This window comes from Eucalyptus grandis, chromosome 3, assembly GCF_016545825.1.
Source record: "Eucalyptus grandis isolate ANBG69807.140 chromosome 3, ASM1654582v1, whole genome shotgun sequence".
Lineage (NCBI taxonomy): Eukaryota > Viridiplantae > Streptophyta > Magnoliopsida > Myrtales > Myrtaceae > Eucalyptus > Eucalyptus grandis.
The window spans coordinates 67,479,944-67,499,599 of record NC_052614.1 but is presented as its reverse complement, the minus strand read 5'-3'; the positions used below and the strand labels follow the sequence as shown (position 1 = coordinate 67,499,599).

The 19,656-nt window shown below is 36.3% G+C and overlaps 1 protein-coding gene across 3 annotated transcripts in view; it reads right to left on the bottom strand.

The window, feature by feature from the left end:
• The window catches only part of LOC104438536 (nuclear pore complex protein NUP205), a 31,019-nt gene that overhangs the window by 3,747 nt on the left and 7,616 nt on the right, over window positions 1–19,656 (bottom strand). For all 3 annotated transcript variants that reach the window (XM_010051701.3, XM_010051703.3, XM_010051705.3), the window contains 29 exons: window positions 19,421–19,642; window positions 17,760–17,849; window positions 17,523–17,684; window positions 16,328–16,444; window positions 15,942–16,148; window positions 12,989–13,090; window positions 12,727–12,867; window positions 11,914–12,044; window positions 11,705–11,824; window positions 11,344–11,467; window positions 9,971–10,168; window positions 6,571–6,689; window positions 6,080–6,230; window positions 5,841–5,953; window positions 5,666–5,747; window positions 5,438–5,524; window positions 5,247–5,324; window positions 4,194–4,388; window positions 3,752–3,844; window positions 3,558–3,671; window positions 3,268–3,438; window positions 3,017–3,072; window positions 2,868–2,940; window positions 2,600–2,790; window positions 2,391–2,514; window positions 2,206–2,283; window positions 1,055–1,219; window positions 528–692; window positions 313–450 (listed from right to left, as the gene is read on the bottom strand). In XM_010051701.3, the coding sequence (XP_010050003.2) occupies window positions 313–450; window positions 528–692; window positions 1,055–1,219; window positions 2,206–2,283; window positions 2,391–2,514; window positions 2,600–2,790; window positions 2,868–2,940; window positions 3,017–3,072; window positions 3,268–3,438; window positions 3,558–3,671; window positions 3,752–3,844; window positions 4,194–4,388; window positions 5,247–5,324; window positions 5,438–5,524; window positions 5,666–5,747; window positions 5,841–5,953; window positions 6,080–6,230; window positions 6,571–6,689; window positions 9,971–10,168; window positions 11,344–11,467; window positions 11,705–11,824; window positions 11,914–12,044; window positions 12,727–12,867; window positions 12,989–13,090; window positions 15,942–16,148; window positions 16,328–16,444; window positions 17,523–17,684; window positions 17,760–17,849; window positions 19,421–19,642 (3,807 nt within the window). The remainder of the gene's footprint in view (window positions 1–312; window positions 451–527; window positions 693–1,054; window positions 1,220–2,205; window positions 2,284–2,390; window positions 2,515–2,599; window positions 2,791–2,867; window positions 2,941–3,016; window positions 3,073–3,267; window positions 3,439–3,557; window positions 3,672–3,751; window positions 3,845–4,193; window positions 4,389–5,246; window positions 5,325–5,437; window positions 5,525–5,665; window positions 5,748–5,840; window positions 5,954–6,079; window positions 6,231–6,570; window positions 6,690–9,970; window positions 10,169–11,343; window positions 11,468–11,704; window positions 11,825–11,913; window positions 12,045–12,726; window positions 12,868–12,988; window positions 13,091–15,941; window positions 16,149–16,327; window positions 16,445–17,522; window positions 17,685–17,759; window positions 17,850–19,420; window positions 19,643–19,656) is intronic.

The following is a 19,656-nucleotide window of genomic DNA, read 5'->3' as shown; positions in this document are numbered from 1 at the left end:
TGTTTGTAAGCCACTCGATAAGAGTTACTGAACTTAAACAAGTCAGAAACATAATCAGATAAAAGTTGTTAAGTCACTCAATTAAGATAAGTAATTTGATTTTCCATAAGAGTTAGTAACCTTGAAACGTTGGTGATATATATTCTCTATAGAATTTGCTCTATAGAAACTGCAAAAGAGGGGGTAAAGAGGAAATTCTCTTTCTAATATAAAACCTATCAATTCATTAGTAGCTGAATAACAGTAAATACACTCTTTGGCAAAGAAGACATTCAAAGAATAGAACCATTAGGAAGAGAGAAATTCACTGACCTCAAAAATATCAGATTTTTCTACCAGTGATGTTAAAGAGAACACTAATCGTAAAATGGGAGTGACAACCATCCGTTGTTTGTCCACTTCAGCAGCTATATAACTTCGATTCTTAGAGTCTACAAGCCTTCGGGATCCCTGACACAGGATTTATGTCAGCTTAAAAGAACATAATAATAAAATACCCAGACTAAGCAAATTATAAGATACATCACCTGCATACTCACTGCCTTGCTCAAGGAAATATGCTCCAAGGCACCCATGGATAACAAAACCTGGGCCCCAGATTTGCCATATTTGTTGCTGATTCTCAAAAGAAAAGCAAGTTCAGCCTCAAGAGTACACGCTCTTTGCATCGAGTCGAGGGAATGACCACCGTCCTAAAAGGAGGAGGAAAAAAACCCCTAAATTATAACTCCGACGCTCATTTGGAAAGATGACTTATGTAATTGGACTAGAGGAAAGCATCATCAAAAACAGTCATGGCGATAAAGTCTGTGAATGTAAGAAAGAAGCCTTCAAATTTTTATCATGGGAGCACTGAAACAACTTGACATGGAATGCATCAACCATAAGAATGAACCAAATAGCAGGAAATGCCAGATGTTGACATTGCAAACTTAAGTCCACATTTCAATTTAGGATTAGACTTCTTTTATTTAATCTTTTTATTTATAGCTCATATTGTAGCAACTCACATGAGCTGACAAAATATTTAACATGAATTTACAAGCCAACTAACCTGGAAAGACACATTGCTAATGTTCATGAAGCAAGACCTCAAGAATCCCCTGCTTTGGAGTTGGTTCAAAAAATATCTATCGTGATCAATACAAACAAGCGCGTCCAAAACGTAGAATGCTATTGTTTTCCCAGGTTCACTGCCTTGACTTGCATCCTTTATCACCTGAAGATTGCAACCAATAAAATAAATAGGGAAGCAATAAAAGTAACAACTCTAAGGACCAATAAGAGTGAAAATGATCAAACAATGTCCATGTTGATAATAATACAGGGGACAGAATACGAGAGGAATTGTTAGACTTGACAAGATTAAATTCGTGTGGGATAAAATTTCTATGTTGTTGCCGTTATTTTACAGGAATTGTAGCGCAGCTTAGTAGAAGCAACAACCACCAAGTCTTATCTCACTACGTGGGGTCTGCAAGATGGATTCTCTTAAGAAATTCCATCTATTTTATTTCAAGTCTTCAAAAAGTCCAAATACACGAGATTTTTCATATGCCAAGTCTTTTAAGATCTTCTCACGACAATTAAATGGCGACCATTCCACATGAATAAGCCACCTCAAATGAGGTTCTCTTATCTTAACCCTAATTGTTGCCACACCAACCTTTTCTCAAGCACAGTCAGTCCAAATCATATCTTTCCTTAAGCACCTATCAATCCAATGTAGCATTCTCATCAATGTTCATTTTGTGCAGATCAATGCTTAACCTAGCATTCTGTATCATAAAGCATCATCAACCTTCTTGTTGCATCACAGAATTTACTTTCATGTTTAAGTTATGTTCTGCTACCGCAAGATGAAAAAGCAAAGATAAAAGTCTGTAAAAAAGATGGATCAAAGGATCCTGAACTTCCTTAATCATCTGCATTGATGAAGAGCAAAACAGTGAGTTCATAAGCCAAAAAGAATTTGCCCACTCCTAATCATTTTCATAGCGTGTTCATGATAAAGATAATGCAGAAAATTCCTTGGGCTAAGATAATGAACACATCAAAGCATAACAAATGAAATCCATTGAGATTTCTATATGTCTTCCAATATGCTTCATCTAAGTGGATACAATATGCCTTTCAACAAACTTTGTTCTGATTTGAGATTCTCAAAAATACATCCTCATAACCCTAGTCAACAAAACTACTCACCAGATCAAGGATGCTTTGGGCTTCCTTCTTGATGATAGAAAAGTTTGCACGAGCCAATTCCAGCTGCTCTTTATCAAGCTGAAAGAAAACAAATGAAAACTAATCAAGCAGGAACTTCATAGCTCCAAGCAAAAGCTGATCACAAACTTGTAAGTGTTTCATCATGAATGTAGAAAGGCAGACACCTTTTGGAGATCCGTATCATCACCATCCTGCTCATCAAATAAGCATCCAAGAATTTTTGCAGGAACATCTGGGTCAAGCACATGCTGGCAGTACTGAAAATAACTGAGAAGCAATGCATATTGCCTGAACAAAATATGTGAGGTGGAAGTTTAGTTAACAGCTAAAGAAAATGAAGAAGCAAAATCAATTTCCATCAGTTACTACGTACCGTCTCCTCAAGGCTTCCGATGATTCTCTTCGTAATATTGCTATAGTGAGCTTAAATAATATGGAGTGACAAGCACCATTTGACAATTGTTTTACCATGATCATATCAAGACACGTAAAACCATCAGCACTAAGACTATCAGGGCTCAGAAACCTTTCATCCCGCAGCTTAGCCATGCATGTGAGAGCAACCTATATATGACCATCAAAAAAGCTTCTGTCAACAATTATAAAGCCAACTGACACTGAGATGAAGGTTCAGAGTCTACCTGGCTCAATACAAATGCCATCTTCAGTGAACAGTCTGGAGAGGCTGAAGCACTCAGGGTGGCATCAAGCACCCTGTAATGACCAAAGCAGTTATTAAACTTCTACATGAGTAAAAAAAACAAGCACAATCAATGATGAGGATGCTCACTGATATAAGTTCTCCGATCGATTATCAAGTAGTGACAATCTTCTAGATGCAGAGATCTACAAAACCAACAGATGGATGCATCAAAACCATATTGGCTAAAAGGAATGACAATCCCAGGCATAGTCTTGAAACCTGTTATAGAATATAAAGGCAAAATTTGGAAGGTTTGATTATCGGAAGAGGTGCATCTGGTGTATCCATTATTGCAAAAAGGTCATAGTGGTAAAGGAGATGTAGAGGGAAAGAAGGACCTCCACAATATGCGACCACCCTGTAAGCATATGAAGTTGTGCAGCTTGTTCCTCAAGGTTTTTGTTGTACTTCCATGCCCATCGCAACAACAATTGAATAGTCTCTCTTACTTCATTTAGTTCAGGTTCACTGCCAAGGCTATTCAACTGAGAATGAACAACATTCAACTTCTGGCACAGCAAGAAACATAAGCACCAGAAAAAATTTATCAGCAGAAATAAGTAAAGCCCAGCATTAGGAATAGAAGAGGTTGGATCTCACAAAGTCACTCTGCCAGCGAATGACTGACCTGCCAGAGCTTGTCACTTAATGAGGCAAGGTCAATCAGGCGATCACCACGCTCGGTGTAATAATAGATTCCACCTTTTTCTGAAGTTGCTGGATTAATGAGTATCTCCTCAGCCTATCATATGTATAATGTCAAATGCAGCTCAGAGGAATAAAAGTCACAAAAGCTATGAATCCAAGGTTCTGAAGACTCACCATAACTTGATATTTTCCACTCGTAACAACCTGAGAAAGCTTTGTGGTGGTATCAGGAGATCTAAACTGGAGAACCTCAAGCAACTCTAGAACCTGAGTTCAGTTCCAGGAAGAGTAAATTATGGTTCACAGTGAATTTAGAGAAATGGTTGAAAGACTTTTTCTGTTATTATGATAGAGCCTCCTGATTGATCATGATTCCATCATATCTAAGATCAGTCGTTAGAGCAATCAAAGATCTTCTATGATCAGGCTAAGGAGTGTAACACCCATTTATCAGGCTAGGGTTTCGTTTGCACTCAATTTAAAACCCAATTTCAGTTTGAAGCAAATAATGTTTTCAATGATGTCGTTTACTACCCTATTTTTTGGGAAAATTAATCTGGTGAGTTGCATTTGGTAAGATTATTGTTAAAATATTGCAACGTAAAGTTCTCAATACCTTATTTTTATCAACAGCACTAGTTCCAATCTGTTCTGCATCATTTTGATGAGCAATGATGTGATCTCCTCCAAGATCAGTAGCTTGCTGACCAAACAGATGAGCAAGGATTCTCTGGCACACTTCTCTATGATTGGTGCTATCCATGTCAGCAGCATGTAACTCCAAAGCTAGAAGCTTTAGCAGCCACGCTCTCTAGAAACATAAGAGCAGGTTAAACACTGGCATTAAGAAAACAATCAAACTTAATTAACCTTCAAGATTCAACAACCATCATTCAGAGACAGATATCCAGCATCTGGCAGAAAGCATAGACTATGCAACCAACTCCACAACATATGAACCATACACTGAGCACTCATTTGGGTGAAGATGTCCAGGACAAAATTTCCAAATGCTAATTAGATCAATGATTCAAAAAATGCATATCTTCCAAGCATGTTTTTATGTTGTGCAAGCCACAAGTAAATATTAGATGAGATCCTATCCGAGAATCAGCAAAAAGTACACCAACTTAAAAAAAGGAGTATCACTTGCTTAACACTTAAGGAGAAACATGACAAAACTATCAGTATATCATAGATGTTTAATAAGGCTAAAACAATTTATCAGATGTCTGACACTGTTTATAACCATGAAATGTGAGAAAATCCTGATTGATAGCGCTTCTAGAATAGCAAGGTCACTTTATGTACCTTGAGTCCATCAAATATATATTGCCATCCACTGAAAGTGCAATTTGATTTTGTTGCAATAAACAACAACACAGAAATCAGTATAGGCATAGGAAAGCGAGCAGTAATAACCTAGACAGAAGAAATTTGATGAGCATTTAAGTGCTACCCCCGAAAATCGGAAAAAGAAAAAAAAATGACAAACTAATGCAATGCAGAAAAAAGCCTGAACTTCATCAGAGAGAAAAATTCAGATTTCAGCATGTGTTAGGCATGATGATCCCGTGGCCTGGATATTCGTGGAACCTTACCACATGAACAATTCAATCTTCACCAAATCTTCTCTAACAACATAGTAGTTGGGGTCATAGATCCAAACCTGATGAAGGGAACTAATGCGAAGTGCCTGGTTGCTACTGCGTTTAGGTAGTGGAGCAACACCAATTGTATCCAGGTGCTGCAATGAAGTGCAAAAGTGAGATTCTGAGGGGAAAGGTCAAAAATTTGCAGATGTAGAACTCTTTAACACTACCATATATGCAAGATTAAAATAGAAAAAAAATCTCATACCTTCACAAAAAACTGGTGTCTTTTGATGCTGAGTAATTCCATGGTAGGACCACTTGTAACTGGATCCAAGCAGAGTTCATAAAGAAGCTACAAAAGAGAAAAAGAAAAGAATCTAAAACATGAAATTGGAGGTTCCAAATAACGACAAAGTTCTGACCCAAATTTTGAGTGCTTAGGCACAATTTTTCTCTTTTTGCTACATGGCAACCAAGATCAAACAAAGCTAACCTGAAAACCAAATTCATGAAGAAGTGCATTCACATCTGGTTTTTGAAGTTTCTCCAGAATTTCAAGAACAACTTTCAAGCAACTACATGAAAGATCAGAAGCATCATAAATGAAACCAAACCAAGATGACATTAGAAGAAGAAAGAAATGATACAGCACATTTTCCTCAATGTACCTGTAATGAAACTTTGGCTGCAGCATAGTCCGCTCAATAGGACCATCAAGATCAAACTTAAGCAGTAAATGTGCAATATTTGGAGCAGGCCGACTGATATTATCAATTAAAACCTACAAAAGATAAAAAAAAAAGAAAGGAGAAATTGTAGCTTTCTCTTCTTTTTCTAGATAATAAAAGGACTAAGTTACAAAAAAACTGCTCTTTCAGATGAAGTAAAACCAAAAAAACAGCAAGACCTGCATTATAAGAACACCAGGATCATTACTGCTGTTCTCTATAATCTGGGACTCCTCTGACCGCAACTCAAGGCAAGCTGCATAATCCTCAACCAGACAATTAGCAGCATTTGATTTTAGTAGCAACTGTACAAGCCCAACCATGCGAGAACTGCCACAAAAAGATAATACTGCAGGTCATTATGAAAGGCAGAGATGCTAATGACAATGCCAATAAACACTGTTGCGTGAAATAATGACTTTCCACCCAACAGCCACCACCATAACACCATCTAATTCCTAACCCACTAGGTAAGAAATTCTGTGCTGTTGAAACTCAAACTCTACAGTTCCCTACACATGATTCAGAAAAGTCCATCTAGGCCATTACCCCCACTATGCAAGGCTAGTGTTAACTATAAACTACCACTTAAACATACTGCTACTAATTCCAAATAGAATAAAAAACTCTAAACCAGAAATAATTTGTTAAGAAAGAGAAAGGAGGATACCTTAAGATGCTCATTATTCTGATAGAGCAAAGCTGAATTTGTGGTTGAAAATCATATCTGACGTACTCCAGTACGGCAGTAACTTGATTATGGTCTTGAGATAGAATAATGTCCAAAGGCTGCAAAATATTAAGGCTGAACAATGAGTTCTAGGATGCGTTCACAAGGTCACAAAATAATTTTAAAAAACTAGTGGAAGCAACAGCTCCTTCATAATGCTAGACTTTCTTTAGTCAAATGCTAACAAAAATCATCTAGACATCCAAGCTCAGCGGTCTCTTTTAAATTTCCCACTTCCCAAATTTAACTGAGCAAGCACAAGCTTGATGTAGAAAGCTGATAGTCTAGGTTCAGAAAGTACCCATATTAAAGATCCCAAGTACAGAAGCAAATATCTGACACTCTTTGCATGCCTCACTAGATGTCTCATCTATGTAAAACAATCTACCAAAACCAAAAAAACAGAACATAAAACTAAGTTGCTTCGACATTGGGCTTTTCTATGGTGCCATAGGCATTATGAAACCGAACAAATGTGCAAAAAAGAGAGAATACTACACAAGAAATCCGAAGTTACCACAAGAGGCGGGAAAGTAACCAATTGTAAAAAAAAAAAAAAAAAAAAAAAAAAGGATAGATTCCCACAGATCTTCACAGTGGTACAATAAATTACATCCAGGTCATGAATGCCGTAGTTTTTATGAAATTGTTAACTAGCACACTTATGGCCCTTGTTGAGATACAGTTGGTAATGAACAAGAAAAAAAAGAAAAAAACATAAATTTTTGCTTGATCAGTTTTCTCACGACGCGTGAGTTTTTTGCATTCTATTAATCACTAAATATTGGCTTAACCAATGAGCCGGATACTTCCAAAAATGCCATAACTTTCATACGGTGCTTACCTAAGCGCCATAACTTTTGATCCATCATTTGAGTGTCATGACTTTTATAAAATGTTCACCACAAGTGCCATGCCACGACAAATTTCCAACACTTGTAGTGAATGTTTCTATAAAGTTATAACATCCAAGTAAGCAATTAAAAAGTTATGGCACTCAAGTGAGCACCTTGCAAAAGTTAAAGCACTTGTGTCCTTTTCCCAATCAATGTTTCTCCATTGATACCATGTTAAGATTTTCTACTTGCAAGAGAGACAAATAGTGAATTAGAAACGACTATAAGGTTACCTAAATGGCTTACGTCAAGAATACATAATAGCAAAGTTGTCAAATTCACATTTTCACCTAGGGTTGATGAGTCGTTGGTAAAATCAAATCGTAAGAATTCACAAATTTATTAAATTATTCAAGGAAATTATTCAGTTTCTTTATGAATTAGTTACAATATTTTGAACAATTAAATTCAGCCGTAAAAGCAAATTACATGGTAAATATTCACAGTACAATTAGATTATTAGGTATAAATCAATGAAAACAAAATTTCTAAATCTCTTTTCTTTAATAATTTAAGAGGAAAGATTGATGAAATATTGTGACAAAGCAAGGAGATATTACATCTAAAAGTAAGAGATAGAATCTCAAAATAGTCATGGATGGAAGATGGATGGAGATGGAGTTGAGTACGAGAGAGAGAGAGAGAGAGAGAGAGAGAGAGAGCCCTTTAATTTTGTGCCCCGACTTGTTAGCGGTTTACTTGTTTTTCTTATTTATTTTGCATTTCATTGATTTAGAAATACTGTAATGAAAGGTACATAGGAGTTTGTCACTAGGTATTTGCCAAATAGGATCGTCCAGAGGGGGATAGGGCTAAGCGGAGCGAAAAAGATTTTCCATGAGATGTGAAATGAAAACTATTAGCCCCACACGAGGTTTGTGAATAAGTGATTTTTGATAATGAGCAAGGAATATTCGTGTTTTTGCTAAACAGAATGCATTGAACTCATAATTCATTAGATACTTTCTGTTTTAAAAGCTTCTGGGCTTTTTTCAGCTTAATAAGCTTTTCAGCTTTAAGAAGCCCAGATCCAGGTGAATTGCATCTGCGCAGAAGAAAATCAGCAATCGATTCAAAGCCAGTCAACTAGCGATTTTACTGAGTTTACTGAGTCCACTCATGATTTTACTTTGATTTTAACTATAAAATCTTTTGAAGCAAGTTGACTCAGTCTTCATCATTTGGCCAGTAAAATCATCTATATCATGACCCGAATCACGATTCTAACTACCATCCATAAGAGCAATATTTACAGAGAATAGGGACAATAAAAAAACTTTAGTACCTCATTCCATATATATCCAGCAACGAGTTCCTAATTTACCACATAAATATTTTAAAGATGAAATCAGATTTAGGATGTGTTTGTTTCACTGAAAACTTCATGATAAATGAAAATATTTCCATGGAAATCATGTCCGAGGAAAATAGTTAGTTTTCATTTTTCTGGTGGTTTAGGGAAAGTGATATCCTTCTTTCCAAAAGGAAAAGTCATTTTCCCCAATCTAAGCTTGTTGTTTTCAATCCATCAACAACATTTCCGTAGATCAACTAATTTTCTGTCTTCCAAACACCAGAAAGTTGGAAAACCATTTCCCGAAAACAGATTTCCTTCAAACAAGTGGACCCTTGGAGTCTATTTGGATTGACTTTTACTTCCTTTTTTTTCCTTTCAATCCAAATCTACAGCCCAACTGAAACTCTTGAAACTTTCACAACACTAAAACGTTGATATGTAGATTCACATGTAATTTTTCATAACTTTCGAAATCAAATAATATTTCAAATTTTGGCTGGGTAAAAGATTACTTTTTGCTCTTTTTTAAGTGTAAACAAAGAGGCCCTTAAAAAAGAAAATGATCCAGGGTGTAAACACTCTAGGTGCTTCAAGCCATATATACGCTTTAATAAAAGGCCCTTTAAATAGATTTATCAGAACCAATATATAGTAGCTTAATTTGTTAGAAGCTAAAAACCCTTCCACAATACAATATCAAATCTTGGGATATGCACAATTTGACTTTAAACAAAAAATACCTTAAAACTTTCATGACATATAAATATTGACTTTTTAAGATATAAAATAATTTTTTCCATTTTTACCAAAAAAAAAATTAAAAAATTAAAATTTTACCAAAAGAAAAAATAATAATAATTTTTTCCACTGTCCTGTTCTGAAAAAAAGAAGTTAAATTTGCTTTAAAAGAGATAATCTAAAATCTCATAAAATCAAAAGACAGCAGAAAAGTACTGCAAAAATAAATGATTGAAAAAGATAAAAAAAAGTTGGTGTAGCATCTAAAGTATTAAGTGGAATAACTCACTCAATGTCGAGGTAACTACGTCAACACAGAAAATATACTATAAGAACAAAAAAATAGAAAAGGTAATCATGCAAAGAAGGAAGCCCCAAACAAGCTACATCGCAAATATTAAGATCTCACCTGGTATAAGGGACGCCAAAAGTCAGAAAGAATCAGATCCTTCTCCAAAACAAGAACAATAATTTCTAGGCAAAGTTGCACAGCCTTCTCAAGGAGTTGACCATAAGTTTGACTAGTTCGTTCTGCAATAACTGAATTTACTCCAGGCAGAAGAATGCTCATGACATTCCGGAAGACAGTCTTCCCGCTCATAAAATCCTGCCAGAAAAAGTTTGATTAAGAAACTATTCTATGCAATATTTGTTAATTAAGTCATGAAATGAGTGCAAGTTCGAGCAAATACACCCCCTCCCCAAGTAAAAAAAATAAAGTAGCATAAAAAAAATTAAAAAAAAATCTATCCACTTGCTGCAAAAAAGAGGATCATGTATGAGGAAATTGCAATGGAGGAAAGATGCACTGAATCAAGCACAGCAATAAGAACCAAAAGCCAACAATATGTAAAACAAATTTCCATTTTATTTGCCGGTTCACTCAACGATGCAATGAAATGAAGAAATAGTTGCAATTCATAGAGGAAGAGACACAGAATCAAGCCCAACAAGAACCAAAGCCAAGAATCCATCTAAAATTTGTTCTGTTGTGCAAGCAGATCCACTTAAGAAGAGTTTTGCTATTGATGTTGAGCACATTGATGGAAAGAATTCTAAGAAAACCAAAAAAACAAAAAAGAAAAGGAAGTGAAGAAACCAACAAAAGGAGACTAAAGCGGAAAAGAAGTGGCTGTTGTACTAGCAGATTGAAAAATCACAATGGAAAACAAAATGGAAGACAAGAATTAAGTTGTTATTAAGGATCTTGAAATGAGAAATCTGTAAGGTAACCATTCAGTAAACAATTGTGACTGCAACTTCTCTTATTTGCTCTCAGTTGTTGGGAAGAGCACTTTTTTGGAAGCTATTTAGGAGTTGTTGGCAGTGAACGACAAATCATGCATTATATACAATTCCAGGAACAGATCCACTTAGGGTCAGGCAATTTAGGCATTGAACTAGCTTCAGTTGGTGAGGAGCGTTTTCCACAGGCATGTGCAATTCACTAGGGCCAATTCCAAGAGGAGATTATGTGATCCTAAATAGGAAACAAAATGGCTGCAGATATCTAAATAGAAGGGAAATATCTTCTCTGCAAGATGCAAAATCAGCTTCACTATGGGGATGACCTGACTCATGAGAACGCAAAATTTAAATAGTTCCTGATACCTCCGACATTGCGCTCACTTACAGTTTTTTCCTTCTATTGAAAAAAAAAAATACATAAGCACGTGAGAATTATACGATAACCAGACAAGATATGCAACCTAAAGACGATATCCAAGTTGACACAAATAACAGCCATTATGCTCCCAACTGAAAATAAAAACTAGCACATACTTTCAACAGTTCCAAGACCGGTAGCTGAGTCTGAAGCGAAGCAGACTGTGTGACCACCGCGAGTGATGACTTCTCAATGCCACTGACAATATCCTCATCCTTAACTTCATACATTTTTAATATCCTGTGTGATGCATGTCCAGAATATAAAAATTACCATATTTTCTATTTAATTGAAAATCAGACAATAAATAAAGCTTATCAACATTCAATGAGGATAAAGGGCAGATAATAGGGAGATACACTAGTCTTTACAAAAATAATGTTTGTACTAAATAGAAAAAAAGAAGAAACGCATGATTGGTGGAAAAGGGCAAAAGCAGGAAGAAACCGTCGCAAGAAAATGAAAAAAGGAACTCACATGTGAAAATGCTGGAGACAAGCAACGACTAGCTGCCATTTCTCATGAGGATCTGCATATGCTCGTTGAGGAAATGGCCCAAATACATGGTCATATATAAATCTGAAGATCCCAATGAATCTGCAAAAGAAAAAAAACCACTGAATATCTAATTAAAGTTTTGGCAACTAGAAATGTTATACGACATTGAGAAATAAGATAACCAGTACCTATGCCCTCTGTCACTGACATCTCGTTCTTCTGAAATGAGGATATTTATCAGGTTGAGAAATGAAACCGTAGATGGATATCGTTCACTTCTTGCTTCAATCTCATTCAACTCAAATTGCATATCATAGACCTGAGGCACAAAAAATATGGTCTTCTGTTTAACAAATAAGGCACTTCTTTCAGCCAAGCTTTGTGTGAATACCTAACTACAGGAAGTGTTATAGCCACTGCAGCCACGCTTGCTTCAAGTGAACCAAAGAACAAATTTCATGAGGGGCTCCACTGTAGAATTCAAACCTAACCATTAATTGCGAGCAATGGGAATGGCCTACAGGTGATATGCCACATGTCAACCCATGATTGGTCTTTCCTATTTTCCTTTATTTTTTGGTTCGCTTTGCTTCATCTTTTTTATGTTACCTTTAGCTTATTGATTAATGCACATATCTATATGCAAGTTGGAGATGATTGCATAATGATAGAAATAAGGGTTCCTCAAGAAAGTGTTTGCATGTGATCAAACACTCCCATTACATATAGTGAGGCTACCACTTTTGGCTATTCAGATTAGGTTTAGTGAAATTTAAGCTCATGATAGTAAAACAAAATCCAAGTGTACACTACAAATACATATCGAAACATGTGAAAAATAATACGAATGACAAAATCCTATGTGGCTAGATACATTGACCATATGGATTGGCATATAGTTGACAAGACAACTCAGTATTACCGAAAAATAAAAAATTAAATAAATATATAAACAAAGAAAGGAGGAAGAAATTCAATAATCAAGGTAAGTTATAACTGACCGGTGCAACTGATTGTGCTGCATTCCTTAAATGAGGACCAACTACTACTGGTAGATCGTACTGCTCAAGAAAACTCCAAATTGTATCTCTATGAACAGGAGACACAGGAACAAAAGTAGCTATGGCATTCCGCAAAGCACCCTGTAGAAGTGAACAGAGACTTGATTCAAGGAAAATTAAAAAGCCATGAACAATTGGCTACTTCTGACCTCTAGTCCAAAAAAGTCGCAGATAGAAATGAAGCAGGAAAAACCATGATGACCTTGAGAAAAGGCGGAACATTCTCATGACTAAGGAGTTTGAATAAAGGTTCAATATCAGGAAACCAGTTCTTTCTTTCAGTAGGACTCCCATTTTCCATAACCTGAAGCAAAAGGCAAACCAATAATTTCCAGTAGTTAGTACTTCAAAGAGGAGACAGAATCAATCTCTTAAAGATTCAGGCGGAACGTAAGCTACAAGTACTTATAATCCAAAGAGTAATCAGTGCTCTCATTCCAAACAACGTAATGAAGTATGCAATCCTCATGGTAACCATTTCAACATAATCAACTCCACTATCAATATTAAAGGAATGTGCCAATACCTCAGAGTGTAATCTATTCACCAAGAAGAAATAAGCAAAATCAGGACAGACATGTGCTCGTCAATTTGAAACAGTCAAATAAACCTGACAAATAGAAAACTGCTAGTGGTTTTCATAGAAATCCACATTAAAGGGTCAATTAAAATTTTGTAAAGCATGATAATGAATAATTTGAGAGAATTTTGGATAAGCCCAGGTAATAGAATAACTCAATATAGGGGATGCATGACTCTAGACATGCACCATGGTGTTCTTTCCTTATTGGTAACAGGGTCAGAACAGGGAACCAACATGGCAACCTCAGTGTTTTTATAAGAGCCCCAAACCTACTATAAATGTTTGTTTGAGGTATAGCTACATAACCCCACACAAGGCCCTGGGGAACCTTCGGGAAGGGGCAAACCAGTCACTGCAACCCCATTGAAGTGCAAGTGTTGTGACCCTCTTTTGAAGGGGATTGGTTCATGCAACTATTTACCCCTTGGGTTCAGACACGACTACTTGGTAAGAGTCAGAAGCCTTAATGTCACAACCTGTGATTCCCACAATCCGACTTGTTCAGGATGAGTCACCAAGGCCACTTGGATCGTACACGCCTACTATAGGGGCGGTGATGTAGATATATATTTTTATTATATTTCTTATTTGTGGCGCGGTGCAATCTCAAGCATATGTAACATCTCCTCTTCTAGGGGGCAATATGCTTCAAAATCCCTTTAAGGGACTACAACTACTCAACCTTCCTACTCAAGTTCCCACCTTGTCCATTGTTTGCATTAATCACAGGAGTACAACTTTATTCACAAACAATGGAACCATTGCTTGCTTGCTAGCTAACTTATTCAACAAAGAACTGTGTGCGCTCCTTTGATCTGGGGCTTTTAAGCATTTAAGTCAGTTGGTGTACTATATGCAAGTAGGGACAATACAATTCACATACATAGTTGTCAGGATCGAGATTCAAATGTTTCTACAACTCAATTTTCACTGAGCGATCAGGATCTTCTAGAAAAATCACTGACTGTGGACATCAGAGTTGGATTGGGATCCCACATCCAATCCGATAATAATGAGCCCATCTCATAAGCAGAATTCAGGTTTCTGCTGAAGAATAAAATGAAAATTTGGCCTGATGTCTTTGAAGACAGCAACGAAGTAGAGGCAGAGGTAAGGGGAGTCAAACTTCATCTTCAGTGAAATGAAGGGCAATTTTGCTGGGAATCAAGTTTCATCTACATCTCTTACCTCAACTTCATCTTCCGTCAAAGGAAGGGCATTTTGCTGGGAATCAAAACTTCACCTACATCTCTTACCTTAATTTAACTTCACCTTCTTGCTTTTTTTTTTTTTTTTTTACTGTGGCACCATGCTGAACTCTTTTCCAATTGACAAATGCCTTTTCTTTGGATATTAAGACTAGTGAAGCTGCTTCTGTTCTTTGATTTTCTTCCTTCATTTTCCATTCATCCGATTTTATTTTATTTTTTTGGTCTTTTCATTCAACAGAATGAAGTTTATAGTTGACAATGCTGCTTCTCTTGTTGAACTTACTTATTTAACTATTTGTTTGCAATGTTGTTAAATTCTTCGGATTTTGTTGGAAGTTTATATTAATAGTGAATTCTAGAAATATTTTGTAGTAGTTGATTTTGAGGGGTGATGTCAATGAAAGTTTGTTGGATTTTTTTTTTTTTGGCTGAGTATGAGTATTGTTGTATTAATTTTATGCAAATTACTCAAAATTTTAAATGACATGTTTTATTTGAACAATCTAGAATTTATGCTTAAGTTGACATTAGGAATGGAAGAATTTGACCATCACCTCTTCTCTATTAGAGCTAAAATTCACACCCCCCCAAAAAAAAAAAAAAAAAAAGGTATGCAATAGTGCTAAAGAAAGTAACACTTCACAATATAGGCCTCACGTTCTTTTGTAGCATCTTATGATCCTCAATCCAATCATTAAAGACCCTCAAGGACCCTACCCAATATCCCAATCCTGATGGCCCTGGTCGCACAGTCCTTAAACAGGGCCAATCAGTTGGGCTGTGACATCTAATTACTCTGCTACCATGCTAGGCAGAGGTGCCCTATACATGTACAATTTTTTGGAATGCAACTACGTTGGAGGCTACTGCCTTTAGTGTTTGCTTGAGTAGATGAATATTTACTCTTCTATAATTTCTGGCCAAAGAGATCATTCCTTTCCCTAACGCAATAAATGTATTTTAACTACCTTGCCATGGATATTGCAGATTAATGGAGAATTGGATCTCAATGAAATGGGAAAAAATGGTCCTACAGGCAACAATATCGCACATGCATGGGCATCATGCCCACAACCACACCCATGCACACACATGTACACGCAAAAGTGCATGCACGCCTACAGCAAGAAACCATAGCTCTTGTTCAATTACACCTATCTATAAATGCATTCAAAAATAAATATCTAAAAGATTAATAATGAATTCACTTAATAGAGCATGTTCTTAAGAAGTTTCTTATTAAATTAATTATGACTAGCCATCAAAGGAAAAAGATAACGCTACTCCAAATGCCCTGCAAACTCAACTGCTGAAATGAGAACCCTATCTAGCAGATTTTTGGACATTTAAAAGAAACCAACCTTTTGAAGAACATTCAAGTATGCAACAAGGGCTTTTGCATCCCCCTCTTGAAACTCAGGTAACATTGCTCCAGTAGTTAGGAGAGACTGCTTAAATTTTTCAGCATAGATATTTAAGCAATCAAACAAAGTGCTCCACCCAACTGAACGGAACGCTTTGCCCTGAAGTAACTCAAAAACCTTTGAAGCACCTTCTTGGCTAGAAGCCTGAAGAAAATACCAGTTTAGTGACTACTGCATTGGGTCAAATGCAGGAATGCACAGATGAGACACTATAATACATATGACATACTAAGCATAGACAAGCTCTTTTAGCATTAAAGGTACCTAATTTTCTCTTAAAGATAAATTCACCACATTGCGGGGGGGAAAAAAGCTTGACATACCAATGTACTTAACATTTTTAAGAAAGCAACAAGTGTTTGAATATTGGTATGGTCCTCTCCAGCAAAAGTAACGAATGTCCACAATACATCATTTCCAGCCAACAGCTCTGGTTCCCTCTGATCCAAATTAAGATAAGAAGATGGTCATAACTAACTTCAAGAAAATACCATCATAAAGAAAAGGATGACAGAGCAAGTATGATTTACAGCAAAAGCAGGGAATAGCTAACCTACACAGAGATGCATAAAAAGAGCTTCAAGTGCCGAAGCTATATGTAGACATGCTAAAGTAGACTTCAAACCATCTAAACATAAAGCACATCTTCTTTTGTGACAGGTTGCACCTTCTACTTTATGTACATGAAAAAAAGAGAGACAGATTTGAAACTGAATAAATACATAGATTTACGAAATATGACTATTTAACATGTAACCTTATAAAAACATTAGTATTCCTGAACAATTTGACCAGGTAAATGCCTTGAACTTGTCGTCAGATAGAGAATGTAAACAGCTAAGTCATTTCTGTCTTCTCAAAAACAGTGGACTCTTCTATGATCTGGGTAGATATGATTTGCCTTCTGGAAGCACAATTCTAAAGGGGAGAAAAAGAAATTTAAGTAGAAAAGGCTAAAGAAATTAATGGAGACTTGTGCTCTACAATCATTAGAACAAACTTAGTCATTTTTCAAATCATTACAAAATTCTAACAAAACATAGTATTAAAAGCATCAACTTTTTCTTCTCTCTGAATCAAAACACGTGCAGAATTCAGCTAAAATATAAACTGAGACTTAAAAGTATTTAATACAATCAATATATAGTCTTGGAAGTTCCACAGATAAAGACAGTCATTATTCATGGCCTATATCCTTTGCCGTATTGATTTATTTATTTCTTTGAGCACTGTCATTAATTCAGAAGCTTAGCCGCACCCTCCAACAAGAAAGATATTAACTTCCATAGCTGAGAGGATCCAAATCCACTTCTGGAGGTGGGCTTTGAGGCCCTTGACAACTTATGCTTGCCTCTAGTTTGACATGATAAGAAGATTCTAACAAGGAAGAAATTCTCCGTATGCTGTCCATAAACAAGCAAGAGAGCATCATACAGTTTCCATTAATTTCAAAAGTAATATTATTAAGCGCAGGATGTTCCCCAGCAATTCATCTAGCTAAAGCCCTGCAAGACTAACCTGATAAATCTCACTGACAAATTCCAAAAGAGATACAAATGGTGCAGGACCAAATCCAATGGCCGGTTCAGAATTCAGGTTCTTATCCGCAAAAGTATCATGTGATCCAGCTGTTCGGTAAGGAATAAGCATGCTCATGGCCTTCTCCTTTGCTTCTTTTACCTGAAAAGGAAGATTCAGATTGAGTGTTGTAGAAAGATCAGCATTGATAATTAGCTGTAGCACCATCTAACTAACCTTGTCTCTGGCAAGTGGGTGAGACAAGAAGCAAGTGATCAGCTTGTGTAGGTAGGCATTATACATGTAGATCATGTCCTCATCGTCGTTCTGCAGTAATTGTCCAATATCAATAGGGGAAGACAAAGAAAGAGGACAGACTTATCACACCCAAACAAGCAACAAGATGTAGGTATGAATCAAAAGAAATAGGTGGTCTGGCCATCATCAATCATTCTATTCTGCCAGAAACAGACAACAAAGCAAAGAAAAATAATAATTTCTTTAGTGCAGCAAGAATCAGGATCCCGAAAAACTACTTCAAGACATGTAATGCATTCAAAAATGCCACTATGCGACAAAGTGCCTAACAAAAGTACATCTAGGTATCTGGCCATATTCTCAAGACATGAGAAGCAAATGCCCAAAAGACAGTTACAATAAAGAAACCAGTCTTAAGAGCACAGAAGAGAGGGAAGATAATATGTAAGTAATACAAACACATCAAGTCTCGAAATGCAAATTTAATAATCCTTGCGCATGACAATATTGCAATGGTCATGTAGATTGAGCAGTATAGTAACACGCAATAAAATCCAAGCACCAAAGACAACAACAAGAGCACTAGTAGACATGAGAATTAAACTCCAAAAAGGATTACAATGAGAGAAAATGCTGCAGGGTTATAGTCATAACACTTGTCTTGGTCCAAAAGTTGACAAATCTCACAGCCTAGGCACCATAAGCAGTATAGCAGACGTGAAATAAATCCAGGCACCAAAGATATCCAACAAGAGCACTAATTGACATTAGAATAAATCTCCAAAAGAAAATTACAAAGAGAGAAACTCCTTAAATTGTTTACTTAGATAGCAAAGTAGAGATAGGATATGGGAAAAATGCTGCAGCTTCACAGGAAATAGAAGTTCTCTTGTTCCAATTGGTCAAGCTCACAGCCTCAAAACACTTTTTCCTTTTTGAATGAAAGATAGAATTTCATTAAGAAGACATCAAGCAAGACCACCCCCATACAAGATGGCTTCAGGTAGAAGCCACCCATATACAAATTATGCAGAAAATACTGTTTCTAACATTTCCAACAAACTAGATGTATGAAATTGAACTTTCCTGCTATATAAAAAGTGAAGAGTATGCAACCAATTATCGCTAAAAGAATCCGAATGAGGATTCAACTCCTTGAAATGCCTTTTGTTCTTCTCTCTCCAAACAAGCCAGAAAACAAGGAGAGAAATCACCTTAGCAATCATTTTCTTTCCAACAACGAACTGAAACCCTCTCTAAGCCCAAAGTTGGTTCATACAGGCCTTGGAATACATGCAGTTCTCTTAAAAGCATAAGGAGCTAAAAGACAGGTCAACTATTATCTGAAGCCAAAATTATTACATAGGTGGCTCATCAACAATGGACCTATTCTAAAAACAAAGAAAAGCCAAAATTATCATTTCTTGTGGGTCCCTTCCACTTTCAATCCTCTCATTACCAATACTTTCTTTCCATTTGCTTTCAATCCACCAATAAAACCTCTTTACAAAAGTATTAAACACTCCAATTACAAAGTTGTAAAGTTGACAATCGACACTCACATTCCTACCTACTTCAAAGAATGGCCTTGACTGAAATGAACTTAGATGTAAATCAGGATGAAAAGACAACTACAATACCTGATAGGCTGCAGTTCGAAGAACATTGTCCAATAATGACTGGAAAACGTTGTTCTTGAAAATTACTTCTAAGCACGAAAAAATCTTCTCCAGATCATTTGATGAAGCATTTGGGACATGCTCCCTAGGAGTAACCATATCTTGAATCAGCATCAAGTGTACAGCCCAAGCAAGTCTCACACCATCCAGAAAAGTATCGACATTATTTCCAGAAGTCATTACCTACAGCAAGCATG